Source organism: Colius striatus, chromosome 8 (genome assembly GCF_028858725.1).
Source record: "Colius striatus isolate bColStr4 chromosome 8, bColStr4.1.hap1, whole genome shotgun sequence".
In the NCBI taxonomy this organism is placed as follows: Eukaryota; Metazoa; Chordata; class Aves; order Coliiformes; family Coliidae; genus Colius; species Colius striatus.
Genome location: NC_084766.1, coordinates 25,654,277 through 25,669,194, shown reverse-complemented (window position 1 = coordinate 25,669,194; position 14,918 = coordinate 25,654,277). Strand labels below are relative to the sequence as shown.

The window sequence follows — 14,918 nt, the reverse complement described above, 5'->3', positions numbered from 1 at the left end:
TCCCAACAGCATCCACCGGCATGGGGGCATCACTTGCCACTCAGCAGCATCCTGGAGGACCACAGGTGCCACCAGTATGGCAGGCAGGACCTAGGGCCACTGGTCCCTCCAGCAGCTGGAAGGGATTGCAGATCTTCTCCTGAAGGACAGAGAACAACCCAGGGCAGGATCAGGCCAGAGAGAAGCAAGAGGAATCCGAGAAAAGCAGCATTTCCCTCAGCTCACTCCCTGTCAGTGGGACAGCCCAAAACAGACTCTCCATAGCTAATGTGGGGACAGCCCCTGGATCACTCCAGCTGCTTTTCCCTGCTTTGAGCAGGAAGCCAAGAGCTTCTCTGAGACTTTGGTTCTGCTTTTATCTGAGAAATGCCTCCTGCTTGGAGAAGGACCCAAGAATATCTCCCCCTTCCCAAGTACAAGGTTACGTTTCAGGGACACACAGCTGCAGGGCATTATCTCCCTTGACTCTCATGGCCCATCTACAGCCCAGAGGCACCATCAAAGAGAGAAGGAGAGAGGCTTCCAGCAGATAGAGGTGCCTTGTCAGGGCAGGCAGCCAGGGCCAAGCTCACATCAGCATCTGGGAGGGTGTTGGGCAGGAAGAAGCCATGGGGAAGGGCCATCACCTCCCTGGGGTAGGCTGTTCCCAGCCATCTCTCCAGGAGAACAGTATCCCTCCTTGGGAGACCTCAGGCAGGTTCAGCTGTCAGCCTTGGCAGACCCTGTGGACATTCTGGAAAGGCAAGAGGCTGCAGCAGACCCTTCCCTTTGGAAGACTCCAACCTGTGCTGGGGTTACCTGAACTCAGGCACCAGGCACAATCCTTGCTGCTCCATGGGCTCCTGTCTGGCCCAGAAAGACTCGGGTCTCTTCCTGTCATCCCATAGACTTTGTGATATCCCTGAGCAACTCTGATGGCACAGGACATCCATGTCCCCACCCCTGAACCCAGAAGTGGAGCTGCCTGTACCAACCTTCACCCCCTTGTAACAGCAGTCTTGTGGTGCAGCAGTTTTGGCTCCACCATCTCGGATCTGGAACTCCTCTGCAAACCTGGAGCTCCACAAGATCGCAGCCATCTCAGCATCTACATCCACCACCTCTCCTTTCTGGGGACAGAGGGGATGATCACAGGGCTGGGGGCTGCAGTATGTGGCCCAGGAGACCCCAGCCACCCAGACAGATGATGAGGGGAGCAGAAATAAAGGCACAGCCTGGCCCATAACCTTGAGAAACACCCACAATGACCAAGCAACTGGCTTCAAACCCTCCTGTGAAGCTTCCACAAGTGTCCTGCTCCTACCTTCACCCCAATGCCATGCATGTTTGCACCTCTTGTGGTTTATACAGCCCCTCTGCTCCCAGCCACCACCCTCTCTACCAAAGCTTACCCCCACAATTACGGAGGACACTGCCGAGCAGCAGAACTGCTTCAGTAGGTTTTCCCCAGCTCTACAGACCAGGACTGCCTGGCATCTCCGGGAGACTCAGCGTGCCTCCCCGTACCTTGAAGGTGAAGTTGGCATCAAACACCAGCTCTTGCTCATGCCCCACAATCCCGCCCTTGTAGGTGACCTGGCCTGGCCCGGCTCGGCTGCTCTCTGGCACCTTGAACAGGCGGAAAGTCGCAGAGACGAAGCGGCAGTCACCTGCAAAGGAGACATTGGTGAGTTGGGCACTGAGCGCCTGGGCTGCAAACTGGCAGGGCCTGGGACCCCAGCACAGCACCCCAGCATTGCCCAGAGCTGACACTCCCTGGTCAGATCCTCACCGAGGATGCCCTCCAGCTCCTTGTCACCGGTAGTGATGGGGCTGGCGGTGACCAGGCACGGCGTGCTGAATCCCACCTCCTCGGCGATGCTGTACAGGTCTCTCCAGTACAGGGCTCCTGCCAGACACTCCCCTGGCACGAGATCATGGCCACGGGTGATGGAAGCAAAGGTCTGCTTCCCCCGTTCTGTGTCACCCCCACCCCGGAGCCCAACGCACCCCACAGCACTCTGTGCTTCTGGATGGTCTCGTGCGGGCGCTGGCTGGCATAGACATCGCTGAAGTACATCTCTCCCCTGGGCTGGAAGGCAGTGAGCACTGAAGGGACACCCCAAGAAGCAACAGGACAAAAGAGGCAAAGAGAACTGGGCACCCTCCAATGCTGCCCTGCTCAAGACCCTCTGCATGTCCCCATCCCAGGTCCCCATGGCACCCCAGGTCCACTCTGCTCAGCCATGGGCACCAGCCCCAGTGTTACCTTCAGCACACGGTGGGCCTCGCGCAGCACGGCCCTCTTGTCAGGGACGAGGTTGATCACACAGTTGGAGCTGTGGAGGAGGAGACTGAGGCTCACTTGCAGCCTCTCACATGCTCAGCACTCTTGGCTGCTGCACACCCATCAGCTGCTACACATCCCATTGCTTCACGTACATTGAGAGACACCAATTTGACCATGGAAAGGGCAGTTTGTATATTCCCAAGCTCTAGCCCAGACTCTGCCTTGGTATTTCTTTTAACATGCTCCTGAAGTGGGCAACCCAACGGGATGCAGCCCCAGCCCCAGGCAGCAGCAGGACCCAGGGTGGCAGTGCCCAGCACGCTACCTACATGACAATATCGTAGCTTTCATCGGCCAGCCCCACATCACCCAGCTTCTCCATGTAGCCCTGGAGGAACTCCACATTTGGCTTTTGGTAGCCAAACTTCTCCATATGGTAGGCAATATGCCTCTTCGCTACCTCAACCTGGCAGAAGGAAGGAAGGGGATGGTGGGAGGAGGCTGCTGAGGGGACAAGGGGAAGCCCCAGCTCCGTGCCGCACCTGGCCCTCGGTCATGTCTATGCCGGTGACGTGGCCGTGCTCCCCGACCAGCTGGCTCAGCAGGTAGCAGTCTCTGCCGCTGCCGCTGCCCAGGTCCAGGATCCGGCACGCCGCCAGGCGCTCGGGGATCACCAGACCACAGCCGTAGTACCTGGGGGGAAGCTGAGCTGAGCCAGGCCGAAGTGCTCCAGGGGGCTGAAGCCTGTGGGGAGGCAGCAGCAGAGGGCAGAGCGCGGCGCTCACCTGGACACCACCTCATCGTGGACACGCTCCAAAGCATCCCTCACTGCCTTGGGAAGGCGCCTGCTTGAGGTGATGCACGCATTGGTTTTCAGGTCCTTTGACTTCTGCAGCTCCTTGCCATAGTAATCCTGAGATGGGAAGGAGAGAGACTACCCAAGTACAGCAAGCTGTGCCCCAGGAGCTGCCCATGCACTAAAACATGGTGTCCATGCCAGCGCTTGGCTTGTACACACCCCACGTGTCCTCTGGCACTGGCACTCTTGTTTACACCAAGCTAAAAGTTAAGCAAACAACAAGCCTCCCTTTGCCTCTCTCCTCCCTAAGCCCCCTTGCTTGCACACACAGATGTGTTTGTGCATTTGGGGACTTAAATCCCATTTGTAGTAACTTAGCAGGCTGCACCTGCCATTTCCCCAGCCAAGATAGGTGTGGGGAAGGAGGGCAGGGAGATGTGGGGCTGCTCAGCTCCCCCATCCCTGCGGGAAACAGAAGCAAAGCAGACAACTGCACATAACACTTCTATCTGGGCCCCAAAGTGAGCTTTGTCCTCCAGATGCAGCCGGCATCCCAGCACAGCCTGGGCCCAACCCCTCTGCCCAGCCACTCTGGCCCGCCACCACCTCCCACCCGCGCCCCTCACCTGCACCTGCTGGTGGATCTGCTCTCCATGGGGGGCTGCCACTGCAACAGGAACGTGGGGCTGGTCCCAGACACCACAGCAATGGGCACCATGGCCCTTCAAACAAAAGCACTTTCCCCCCACCAACCAGGGAGGCCTATTAGGATGCTTCTGGGAGTACCTTAAAACACTCCTTCCCTGCCTCCCCTCCCCAAAACCCTAGTCCCCACTGCCCTGGAGAGACGAGTCTCCAAAAACTTCTCTGTAGGGCAACTCCACCATTTGCTGTGAGCCCTCAGCCCCAGGAGTGTCCCCAGAGAGCCCCAAACGCCCCACAGCAGAGCCCCAGGGCTGCCTTACTGCCTCCAGCTGCAGGCCCTGGGCCGGACTCTGCCCAGCCTGGGCCATGCTCCGCCCCGGCACCGTGTCACCCCACGTCACTCTGCATCACCGCAGCACCCCTTCAGGGCCCAAGGCACGGAGAAGGCAGCCAGCCCTGCTCCCATGGGGGTCACCCTGCTGTCACCCACAGTCTGTGCCTGCACCCATCCCCCCCAAAGCCCCTCCTGCTGCCTCCCTTCTCCAACTGCTCTGCACCTCCACAGCATAGCCATGTCTCTGCTCAGCCCAAAGGCAGGGAGACATGAGTTTAATGCTGCAGAGCTGCTCCAACCCCTGCAGAGGATGGGACATTGGAGGGGCTGAGCCACTTGAAATCAGGAGACCTTGTATCTGCAAAGAAGCCCCCAGAGCCGAAGCTTGATGGAGGAATCTGTGGGGCAGAGATCCACCATCCCAAAGAGACTCCCCCCAGCACAGGGCCGCCAGTGATGGCATCCAGCACAGACTCTGCTGCAGTTCGGTAGCATTCAGGACAGCTTTTATTCCCAGCAAGTGGCAGTTTCCCCAGCAGCTCAGGGAAAAACCCTTATTCCCAAAGTGCACCTGCAAAGCTGGGGGTCAGGATGTCTCCCAAGGCAGAAATACCTGCCACAGCCCCTGGGCTAACAGTGGCACCTTCATGGGGATGCACGACCTGTGGTGCCATCCAAATGGGCAGCGGCACCAGAGAGGATGGTGACATCCAATCCAGCAGAAGGCTCTGCAGCCCAGGAGCCAAACCCCAGCAGTGCTCCCGTGGAAATGCAGCAGGTCACTGCCTGCTCTCAGCTGCCTCCTCCTATCAGCCGATGAAAAGCACACTCAGGCGAACAAGTGCTTCCCGTGCGCTCAAAGTGCTGCAGATAAGTGATTTACCAAAACCAAGACACAGTATTTATAGCTCAGGCCTAATTTGGCTCCCTGGGATGTGAGCCCTGGCTGCTCAGTATCCAACACAGAGCAGTATGGAACAGAGCACACTAGCCTGCGACGTCCTCCCACCCGCATGGGCCTCTGGATACCCTCCTGACCAGATAGGAACATACACCACAGCCAAGGCTGTTTCAGCAGGAGCTGGGGCAGCAGCCCAGGAAGAGGAATGCAGTTGAAGGCCAGAAGCAATGCAGATGAGTTGGCAAGGGGATGACATTCCAAACCCTGGCAGAGTGGAAAATAAGATAACCTCTGTGCAGGACACTGGCCAAAGCATGTCCAGCTGGAGCAGCAACAGAGCTGGCTGCTCACATTCCCACTTTCAGAACTTCTGGCCTGGGATTAGCACCTCAGTCCACTCCGAAGCACCTCTCTCACCCACACAGGCACCTACAGCTCCCATTGATTACCATGCCCCAATTAAACCGCCCTCTGTGTCATCTCTGTGTGTAAACACAGAGCAAGGCCACACTGCAGGCAGGTACATTTACACCCCAAGGCTCGGATGTAGGCGTTTCCTTCCCACGGTGTTCGTGTGGGCTGAGCACCTCACGCTGCACAGGAAGGAAGCAGAAGGAGGAATTGTTGCGGGGGAGTGAAGTTTTGGGTAGGTTTGTTTCAGGTGCTGGCGAGCAGGAGAGTATTCTGGAGCACAGAGGTGGATGGAAGCATGGAAGGCCCAGAAACACGGGCTCTGCACATAGCCCAGCTGCCACCCAGCACTGTCCAGACGCAGGCCTGATCCCCGGAGGTTGCAGGGAAAGGACACTTGGCTGCCCTCAGTGCTGGTCTAGGCGTCCTCGTGCCTCGGGCTGTGCTTCATTTCAGCAAGTGGCTCAGCTGGTCCTGTAGGTTTGATGACTGCTCAACGCTGGGGACCGAGCAACAAGAGGTTCCCAGTGAGATCTGGAATTCTATACTATGAGATTTGCTTCCCAGACTGGCCTCTGCTGCCTGTGCCCACAGGACCAGAGCAGTTCTAGCACTAATGCTCCAGCAAAGAGAAGTCCCGGGGCTTCCCCACCCACCTCCATGTGGCAAACCTCATTTTGCACCCATAAGCAGACAGTTCTGCTCTACATCCCTCTCTCATCTCCTACCACAAACAACCTCACAGGCTCCATCACCTTAATGAAACAAATGGAAGTCTGTTTGGTATAAATTATCCCTTCACAATACTGAGCCCAGCATCTGCTTCAAAGGCAGCTGCAAAAACCTTTCTGCTGTTTTCTCCCATCCTACTCTATCGCTTTTCCCTTTCAAACAACCCCCACACATGTCCCTCAAGTCCTCCCAGTGTTCCTTCAGCTGAGTACTCACTTCTTTTGAATTGCTTCTTGCCTAGGTGAGAGAAAGAAACAAAAAGAGCATTAGAAAAACAAAATTTCAGCAACAGGGTTCATGTTGTGTTGAAGAAAAGGGACTTTGTCAAGGGCTCAGGAGGCCAAAACCCCAGTGTGTTTCTGGATTGAGCCCTGAGAGGACAGAGGTGGCACCTGCTTCCCCCCATTAGTCTGAGACGTCACACACTCTCACAGGAGACACAGTGCACTGCAAACATGAGGCAATCTCAGCTCCCACTCCAAAACAGCCTGAGCTGTGCCACCAGAGCTGGAGGTGGCTGGCAGATCCCAGCTCCAAGGTCTGCTCAGCTTTGAGGAGCTGGGCATGAGGGATTGGTCAGAGTGGGCTTCATGCAAACTCTTTAAGTAGAACAGAAAGAGACTGAGGGATCCTCAGAGAGAATGTGGTATCCCCGACTTACTGGTACTGTAGATGAGTGGTTATTATGGCCATTTTCCTTAAACTCTGTGGAGAACAAGACAAAGAATGAATGTCTGATGGGAGCAGTTCAGCAGAATCAGAGGGCAAGTTGTTCCAGCCCCCTCGGGAGTTCCTCCAGCACAGCTTCCAAAATACCCCCACTAGTACCTGTTGGCAGTGGGATGCCCTCGTCTTTTTTCCCAAGGACAGCCACAGACACTAAATGTTTTGTTTCAACTTACTTCCCTTGGGCTTTCTGGTAGAGACGGCTCAGCTTAAGGGCTGCCCTGGGTTGTAGGACGCTGCAAGACCAGCAGCACACATGGCTTTGGAGCACTAAATTACTCTGGCCGCCAGTCCTGCTGCCTGAACTCACGAATTTCATTTCAGGGCTCCAGTAATATGTCTATATCTCTGTTCCTGTAACCCCCCTTTCCTCTCCTCCTGTCTACTAGAAACACCGTTGCTCTAACAGCTAAACACAGCTTACATCTTCCGAGTGAAGGATGGCATCTTCTTGCATCACCATGTTTCGAGCGGCTTGACCCAGGAGCTGGAAGACAAACGCACGGAGCAGACTGAGAAGCGGCATCTCTGCACGGCAGCCCGGCCGCCCGGGGCCCGCTGGCACGGCGGGAGGCTGCCGGGGCACACGGCGGTGCCGAGCCCGCCCCTCCGGGCGCACAGCAGCGCTCCGGCCCGTCACTGCACAGCCACGAGGCGAAGGCCGCTCCCAGCCTCCGCAGGCAGCCGGAGCCGCCGCAGCCCGCCGTCCCCGGCCTCTGCCCGGCCCCAGGCCCGGCGTGTGTCCTCCTCGCCCCGCACGGCCGGGACTACAGTCCCCGCCATGCCCCGCTCCCGCCCGCAGCCGCCCAGGGCCGCCGCCCCGCTCACGCCGCCCCGAGCTCCGTCCCGCGGGGCCGGGCCGAGCCCGCCCGCCCCCGGCTCCTCGCCCCCGGCTCCTCGCCCCCGGCTCCTCGCCCCCGGCTCCTCGCCCCCGGCCGCAGCGCTCGCGGCAATGCCCGACCCCGTCGCCAGCCGTCCCGGCGGCGGCCGCGGCTCACCTCGGCGCTGCGGGAGCCCTTCAGCACCTGCTTGGTGAGGGCGATCACGTCGGTGCCGCAGCTCGTCACCTTCTCGGTCAGCAGCCCCTTCACCGAGTGCCCGAAGCGCGCCTGGGCGTCCGCTGCGCCCGCCGCCGCCATCTTTGCCCGCCCACGGCCCGCTACGGCGAGCGCCGGGAGCCAGAGCGCCGGGGAAGGCGCGGGGCCCGCGGGGGACGGGGCAGCGCCGTGCGGGGGCCGCCTCGGAACGGGGTCGGACCCCGGGGAGCTTGTCTTCTCTTGGCGTCCGCCTCGACACCTCTGCCAGCGCCCCAGGGCTGCCCGGCGCTTCTGGGCTCTCACAGTGCTCCCCCGCACTGACGAGCGCTGCCTGGGGCTGCCCAGACCACTGCTGCGGCAGGTGGTCACCCTGGGGGGTCACCCTGGGGAGGTCAGCCCGTGACCTTGTAACGGGGCCAGAAGATCACCGTGTTGTTCAGGAGACCCGACATAACCTCGTTGGCCAACAGCCCCTCGTGGCCAGCCAGCAACCCTTGGCCAGGGTGTGGAGGGACTGGCCAGGGTGGTAGGCCAGCAGGTCTCAGCCCCGCTGGCCAAGTGGCCGCTTCAAGGTGGTCATCCAGCGAGACTCAGCCAAGGTACTGAGTGACCGCACCAGGCTGGTTGGACAGTGAGGCACATCCAGGGTGGCTGAGCAACCACGCTGAGGTGGTCAGCCTGTGAGGCTTGGAACAGGGTTAGAAGATCCTGCTTAACCTCTCCAGCCAGCCAGAAAGGCTCAGCCAGCCAGAAAGGCTCAGCCAGCGTGGTCGAGTGACCACCCCTTGGTAGTCTCCCTGCGTGGCTTGGGCCGGGTGGCCACAAACATCCCAGGGTGGTCAGAAGACCCAGATTAATCTTGCTGGCCGACCACCCCAGAGTGGCTGTGTGACTATCGTGGGTTGGTCAGACCCAGATGAACCTTCCCAGGGTTGGTCATTTGGCCATCTCAGCTGAACCTCTTTGGTCAACCACCTGAGTCAACCTACTGCCCAGGACTGATGGTCAGGGCTGACCAGAGCTTGTCCAATACTGGCCCAACATTGACCAGTACTACTCAGGACTGACCAGTTCTGGCCAGGGGAGATCATGGCTGACCAGGTCTTCTCAGCACTGCCCAGTGCTTGCCCAGAACTGCCTGGTGCATGCCCAGTGCTGCCCGGTGCCCCCAGCCCTGTGCTCCCCATCCCCTCCCAGGCATGTTGAGGGGCTGCCAGGCTGGGCTCAGCTCCCAGTGCCCCACAAATGCCCAGCTGTGCTCATAACACCCAGGACAAACCCCAAGGGTTAACCCCTCGCCTGCCACAGAGCCCTGGGGATGGAGCCCCAGGGATGGATGGGGCTCTGGGCAGCCCCTGGCCCGCACCCCACCGGCTGTGTCTCCCCACAGCCCCGCAGCGTGGCCATGGCCCCACTGTCCTCGCTCCCGCTGGGTGTCCAGCTGCAGAGCTGGCTGCGGGCCCAGTGCCTGGTTCCTCCCCTCCGCATCCCCCTGACGAGGAGGCGAGCCCCCCCCTCCCCGGGCCAAGGCAGTGACTCGCTGCCGCTATAAAAGCCTCCACGCTGCCACAGCCCCCCAGTCCCGCCATGCTGCTGCTGGGTGCCCTGCTGCTGGCCCTGGCCCTGCTCTGCGCCTGGGGGCTGGCACGGTGGCCGAGCCCCTCAGGGCCGGGGCCAGGCCGGGGTCTGGGGCAGCCGCGGAGCCTGCCGGCCCTGCCGCTGGTGGGGAGCCTGCTGCAGCTGGCCGGGCACCCCCAGCTGCACCTGCGGCTGTGGCGCCTGCAGGGCCGCTACGGCAGCCTCTACGCTCTCTGGATGGGCTCCCACTACGTGGTGGTGGTCAACAGCTACCGGCATGCCAGGGAGGTGCTGCTCAAGAAGGGGAAGGCGTTCGCCGGACGGCCCCGCACTGTGAGTGGGCAGCAGGGTTTGGGGGACCCCTCGCACTGTGGCACGGGGTGAGGCGGGGGATGCTCCCAAGAAAAGCAGTGGCACCTCTCCCCATCCTGCAGCAAGGCAAGGGCAGAAACTGACCCTCTCTGCCCTGCTAGGGAAAACCCTGCACATCTGCATCCTGAGGGTGCCTGTTCTTCCCTGGGGCAGGGGGACCTGGGTTTGAGTACTGCCAGGCTCCCTGTACCCCCTACATTTCCTGGGCACCCCAGCCTCTAACCGTGGTATCTATCCCCAAAGCTCCCTATCAGTCCTCAGCCTGGGGGAAAGCCAAGCTCATGGCTTTGCCTGACAGTTTAGTCACCAGTCTCCCAGATCATCCCTGGGATGAGATGAGATGAGATGATCATCTACTCCACTCCCCACGTTGCCCCTCTCCAACAGGGCCCCCTCGGGGCTGCCCTGCAGCAGGGTAACACCAGGAACTCTCTGTCCCACAGGTGACCACAGACCTGCTGTCCCGGGGGGGCAAGGACATCGCCTTCGCCAGCTATGGGCCCCTCTGGAAGTTCCAGCGCAAGCTGGTGCACGCCGCCCTCTCCATGTTTGGGGAGGGCTCGCTCGCCCTCGAGAGGATCAGTAAGTGCCCCTACCAGCCCCTGGGCTCCCCCCGGCTCTGTGTCACTCCTGCCCTTGACCCAGGCCAGACTTTTCCTTTCTCCGTGCCCTGATCCCCTGGGAACACAGGGGAGACTTGGCTTCACCATCACCCCGTTGCCTGCCTCTCCCCTCATCCCAGTCTGCCGGGAGGCTGCGTCCCTGTGCGAGACACTCACTGCTGCGCAGGATACGGCCCTGGATGTGGCCCCCGAGCTCACACGAGCCGTCACCAACGTAGTCTGCTCTCTCTGCTTCAACTCCTCGTACCAGCGTGGGGACCCCGAGTTTGAGGCCATGCTGGAGTACAGCCAGGGGATTGTGGACACCGTGGCCAAGGAGAGCTTGGTGGACATCTTCCCCTGGCTCCAGGTGCGCAGGGACATGGGCACAGCCTGTTTCTCTCACCTCAGATGACAGGAAGGAGCTGGGATGCATCCTGCAGCAAGGAGCTACCTGAGCCCCCCAGGGTTAGGAGGATCTCTGTTCTGGTGTCCCATGAGAGGCAGTTCCTGGTGGGCACAGAACAACTGCCTGGGGGCCCAGCCAAGCTGGAGCCCTTTGCTATAATGGGGCTCTTCTCCCCTAGATCTTCCCCAATAAGGACCTGGCCCTGCTGAAGAGATGCCTCAAGGTCCGGGACCAGCTGCTCCAGCAGAAATTCACCCAACACAAGGTGCCAATGGGGCTAACACGGGGATGCTGGGGAGCTGCGGGGTGCAGGAGCTGGGCTGGAGGGGACCGTGCCCAGGACAGCCCAGCTCACATGTGCCCCCTGGCAGGAAGCCTTCCGTGGGGATGCCGTGAGGGACCTCATGGATGCTCTGCTGCAAGTGAGGCTCAGCGCCCAGAACAGCAGCCCCCCGGCACCAGGCCTGGAGCTGACGGACGACCACCTCCTCATGACGGTGGGAGACATCTTTGGAGCTGGTGTGGAGACCACCACGACTGTGCTCAAGTGGGCTGTGCTCTACCTGCTCCACTACCCTGAGGTAAGGTCTGTAGCCCACAGCCAGGGGCCTGGGCTGCCTCTAGCACCAGAGACATCCTGAGGGGGCTTTGCGGAAGGCAGATGCTGTGAGAGGTGTCAAGCTGTTCAAATAAGCAGGATTAGGCTGCGGACACGCTACTTCTGCCCTGCACAACCTGCCAGGACATGCCGGTGATGCGGGGTGTATGCTACTGCCACGGGGAGACCCTGTGCACCCCTCTCCCCAGGCACCCAGCCCAGCCCTTACTCCCCTCCCAGGTCCAGAGGAAGATCCAGGAAGAGATGGACCAGAAGATTGGCTCGGAGCGTCACCCCCACCTCAGCGACCGCCCGCTGCTGCCCTACCTGGAGGCCACCATCAGCGAAGTGCTGCGCATCCGCCCCGTGTCCCCCCTGCTCATCCCGCACGTGTCCCTCGCCGACACTAGGTGAGACCCCCGGGGTGCAGCTGGGACGGGGCAGAGACCACTGGAGGGAGCAACTGTCTCACTTTGCCTTCCCCTCGCAGCATCGGGGAGTACTCCATCCCCAAGGGCGCCAGGGTCATCATCAACCTCTGGGCCGTGCACCATGATGAGAAGGAGTGGGACAAGCCCGAGGAGTTCAACCCTGGTGGGTTGGGTGCTCCCCATCCTCCTGGGGGGCAGGGGACAGCGGGGTGTGCACAGCAGGAGAGGCTGAGCCCAGGGGATGGTTGGTAGTAGGATTCGGGTCCCGCTTCTCCCTGGCTGGGTCTCTGCTCTTGCAGCTCACAGGAGGGACACACATGTGGTGAACTCGAGTGAGTCTCAGGCAGAAGGGACCGATCTCTGCTAATTCCAACGGTGCCCCATCCCCTTGCAGGCCGTTTCCTGGATGAGCGAGGCCAGCACATCCACTCGCCCTCGCCCAGCTACCTGCCCTTCGGGGCCGGGATCCGCGTCTGCCTGGGAGAAGTCCTGGCCAAGATGGAGCTCTTCCTCTTCCTGGCCTGGGTGCTGCAGAGGTTCACGCTGGAGTGCCCGCAGGACCAGCCCCTGCCCTCGCTGGAGGGCAAGTTTGGCGTCGTGCTGCAGGTGCAGAAGTTTCGGGTGAAGGCCCGTCTGCGGGACGCCTGGCGAGCGCCTCCTGCCAGGGAAGGGCCCTGGGGCCCAGACAGTGGCCAGGAGGGGACGGGCCCGTAGAGGCTGTGCCCCCTCTGCCCCAGGGATGTGGGCCTGTCAGATAAAGCTGTTCCCAACGCAGCATGGCTCTGGCTAGTTTTTGCGATGGAGGGCTGGGGATTGGGAAGGTGCCTCAGGTGACATGTGGTGGCCTCGCAACTTCGTGTGAGCACAGGACTGAGCTGGAGCCATGGAGACCAGCCACTTGAATTGTCAGGGGGCAGAAGGGCCCAGCCTAGCCAGGAAAGGGGGGAAAAGTGAGCAGAAGGCAGTTTGGGGGTTAGGAAAGGCCAGGCTGTGCCTTGCTGCTGTGACTCCAGGTCATAGTGACCCTGGCTGGCCCCTGCCTCAGTTTCCCCACTGAGAGTGGGCAGAATGAAGGTGATGGGCTGGGACCTGAGCCTGCCAAAAGTCCCCAGCCCTGCCTGCCCCTGCACTGTCCCAGGATGCCAGGACAGCGTGCCCTGGTGGGACACTCCTTGCAGGTAAAAAGGAAAGAGCTTGGAGCTTCCCCTAGTTTTAGCCCCCACCTGGCATCCCCTCCCGTGAGACGCAGTCCTGTGCACACAGGGGCCTGCACACACGCGCAGATGCACACAGGAGCCCAGGGGTGCACCGACCCCTGCTGATACACATCTGCACACATGCATCTGGGCACATGTGCATGCAGGCAGACCCTGCCAGAGCAGACATGAGATCCTCATGGGGCTGTGGGGCCATCCAGCTCTGGCCTGTGTGCCCATTGCCATGGGGAGGCACAGGCAGCCTCAGCTCCAGCCAAAAGGCCAAGAAGGCCAATGGCATCCTGGGATGCATCAAGAAGAGTGTGGCCAGCAGGTTGAAGGAGGTTCTTCTCTCTCTACTCTCCCCTGATGAGGCCTGATCTGGGGCCCTGTGTCCAGTTCTGGGCTCTCCAGCTCAAGAGGGACAGGGAAGTGCTGGAGAGAGTCCAGCGCAGGGCCACCAAGATGGTCAGGGGACTGGAACATCTTCCTTATGTGAGGAAAGGCTGCAGGAACTGGGGCTGTCCAGCCTGGAGGAGACTGAGGGAGGACTTCATTAACACTCAAGGGTGGTGTCAGGAGGATGGGGTGACACTCTTTTCTGTAGTGCCCAGTAACAGGACAAGGGGTGATGGACAAAAGCTGGAACACAAGAAGTTCACAAGCAAAAACTCGTTTGCTGTTGAGGTGAGGGAGCCCTGGCACAGGCTGCCCAGGGAGGGTGTGGAGGCTCCTTCTCTGAAGGTTTCCAAACCTGCCTGGACACGTTCCGGAGTGACCTGATTGAGGTGAGCCCGCTGTAGCAGGGGGCTGGGCTGGATGAGCTCTAGAGGTCCCTTCCAACCCCATTCACTCTGTGATTCTATGAAAAGCAGGGGCTGCCATTGCTCAAGAACAAAGAGGAGCACTCAGAGGCACCCAGCACCCCCCAGTCCAGTGCTGATCGCTGTGGAGCTGCTGCCAGCCTCACGCAGCCGTGCAGCAGCTCCTGCCCGCGCAGTGTGCGAGCCCTGGGGCTCACGGCCTGGCCGGGCCCGGGTGACACCTGAAGCAGCACAACCCTCCCAGAACGACAGGGGCTGTGTGTGCTTTTGCCAAAAAACACCGTGTCGTGGAGGGCAGCATGCAATTAGCTTTCTGGTTCTTTATTACTTGACCTTTTAATATTTAACTAAATAGTAACATAGCTATGGCTTGGGGCACCTGGAGGCAAAGCAGCCAGGGCTAGAGGGAAAGCCCCACAGAGCCCCAGCACCATGTGACACTCAACCCTGCACAGCCCCACCTTTTCCCCCCTTTTCTATTTCGTACTGCCCTCTCTCTCTTGCTAGCAGTAGGCAAACTGACATAAAACTTCCTCACCACTGAACTTTCTACCCCATGCATCAAAGGGTGTGTTTTCTTTTGAACCAGCGGTGCTTTGTTTCGCTCAGCCACCTCACTACTCTATCTCTGCTGCCAAACGGGTCTCACCAGCCCATGGCATGGCCCAGGGACAATGAAGGTGAAACGGTTTACAGCAAGACACAGCATCAGGAGCATCTTCTCTCCTCCCAGTCCACTCTTGGGGGGGCTCAGAGTAGTGGCGAGAACCTGGAGGATGAACCACTAGGCACATACTTGCCCCAGGGCCAAACCTTGGAGTGATCCATGGAGCTGATCCAGCCTGGCCCTTCCCCTGCTCCAGAGCATGTCCCCACAGCTGTGCTGGTGGAGAGACTCCTCTCCAGTCACCAGTATCCGCAGCAGCCCGATGCCTCCCGGACTCTCAGCCCGGGCCCTCCAGCACCTCAGTGCCCCTTTCCCTCAGCACAACCTGTGCCCTCGGTAAGGGAAGGGAAAGTTCCCCTTGCCAGAGTCAGCACCGGGCTGGCACCT

At 60.3% G+C, this 14,918-nt stretch overlaps 3 protein-coding genes across 3 annotated transcripts; 1 reads left to right on the top strand and 2 right to left on the bottom strand.

Moving 5' to 3' along the window:
• Nucleotides 1–4,044, bottom strand: AS3MT (arsenite methyltransferase). Its single transcript, XM_062001536.1, has 11 exons — nucleotides 4,034–4,044; nucleotides 3,695–3,735; nucleotides 3,055–3,182; nucleotides 2,812–2,962; nucleotides 2,599–2,735; nucleotides 2,249–2,318; nucleotides 1,990–2,071; nucleotides 1,772–1,903; nucleotides 1,507–1,649; nucleotides 975–1,109; nucleotides 1–139 (listed from the first exon to the last, which is right to left on the bottom strand). Coding segments are annotated over exons 1-11 (1,119 nt in total). The 5' UTR covers nucleotides 4,035–4,044; the 3' UTR covers nucleotides 1–40.
• A 487-nt stretch (nucleotides 4,045–4,531) lies between these two features.
• BORCS7 (BLOC-1 related complex subunit 7) lies at nucleotides 4,532–7,967 on the bottom strand. The gene is made up of 5 exons (XM_062001426.1): nucleotides 7,816–7,967; nucleotides 7,242–7,304; nucleotides 6,753–6,796; nucleotides 6,308–6,328; nucleotides 4,532–5,858 (listed from the first exon to the last, which is right to left on the bottom strand). The coding sequence occupies exons 1-5, from the start codon at nucleotides 7,954–7,956 to the stop codon at nucleotides 5,807–5,809; spliced, it is 321 nt and encodes a 106-aa protein (XP_061857410.1). The 5' UTR covers nucleotides 7,957–7,967; the 3' UTR covers nucleotides 4,532–5,806.
• A 1,474-nt stretch (nucleotides 7,968–9,441) lies between these two features.
• LOC104553046 (steroid 17-alpha-hydroxylase/17,20 lyase) lies at nucleotides 9,442–12,558 on the top strand. The gene is made up of 8 exons (XM_010195545.2): nucleotides 9,442–9,765; nucleotides 10,248–10,386; nucleotides 10,547–10,776; nucleotides 10,994–11,080; nucleotides 11,187–11,396; nucleotides 11,654–11,823; nucleotides 11,904–12,007; nucleotides 12,239–12,558. Exons 1-8 carry the CDS (start codon nucleotides 9,442–9,444, stop codon nucleotides 12,556–12,558), a joined length of 1,584 nt encoding a protein of 527 aa, XP_010193847.2.
• The last annotated feature ends 2,360 nt before the right edge of the window (nucleotides 12,559–14,918 follow it).

What these genes read in the sequence shown, in the direction of transcription:
- AS3MT (XM_062001536.1), bottom strand. An exon ending in AGATCCACCAGCAGGTGCAG is followed by an intron (nt 3,183 to 3,694) that starts GTGAGGGGCGCG and finishes TTCCCATCTCAG; the next exon opens with GATTACTATGGCAAGGAGCT. An exon ending in ATGCCAACTTCACCTTCAAG is followed by an intron (nt 1,110 to 1,506) that starts GTACGGGGAGGC and finishes CTCTGTCCCCAG; the next exon opens with AAAGGAGAGGTGGTGGATGT.
- BORCS7 (XM_062001426.1), bottom strand. Translation starts at nt 7,956, where the DNA reads ATGGCGGCGGCGGGCGCAGCGGACGCCCAGGCGCGCTTCGGGCACTCG. An exon ending in AGGGCTCCCGCAGCGCCGAG is followed by an intron (nt 7,305 to 7,815) that starts GTGAGCCGCGGC and finishes TTTGTCTTCCAG; the next exon opens with CTCCTGGGTCAAGCCGCTCG. An exon ending in CAAGAAGCAATTCAAAAGAA is followed by an intron (nt 5,859 to 6,307) that starts GTGAGTACTCAG and finishes CTCGGTCCCCAG; the next exon opens with CGTTGAGCAGTCATCAAACC.
- LOC104553046 (XM_010195545.2), top strand. Translation starts at nt 9,442, where the DNA reads ATGCTGCTGCTGGGTGCCCTGCTGCTGGCCCTGGCCCTGCTCTGCGCC. An exon ending in ACCTGCTCCACTACCCTGAG is followed by an intron (nt 11,397 to 11,653) that starts GTAAGGTCTGTA and finishes CTCCCCTCCCAG; the next exon opens with GTCCAGAGGAAGATCCAGGA. An exon ending in GCCCGAGGAGTTCAACCCTG is followed by an intron (nt 12,008 to 12,238) that starts GTGGGTTGGGTG and finishes ATCCCCTTGCAG; the next exon opens with GCCGTTTCCTGGATGAGCGA.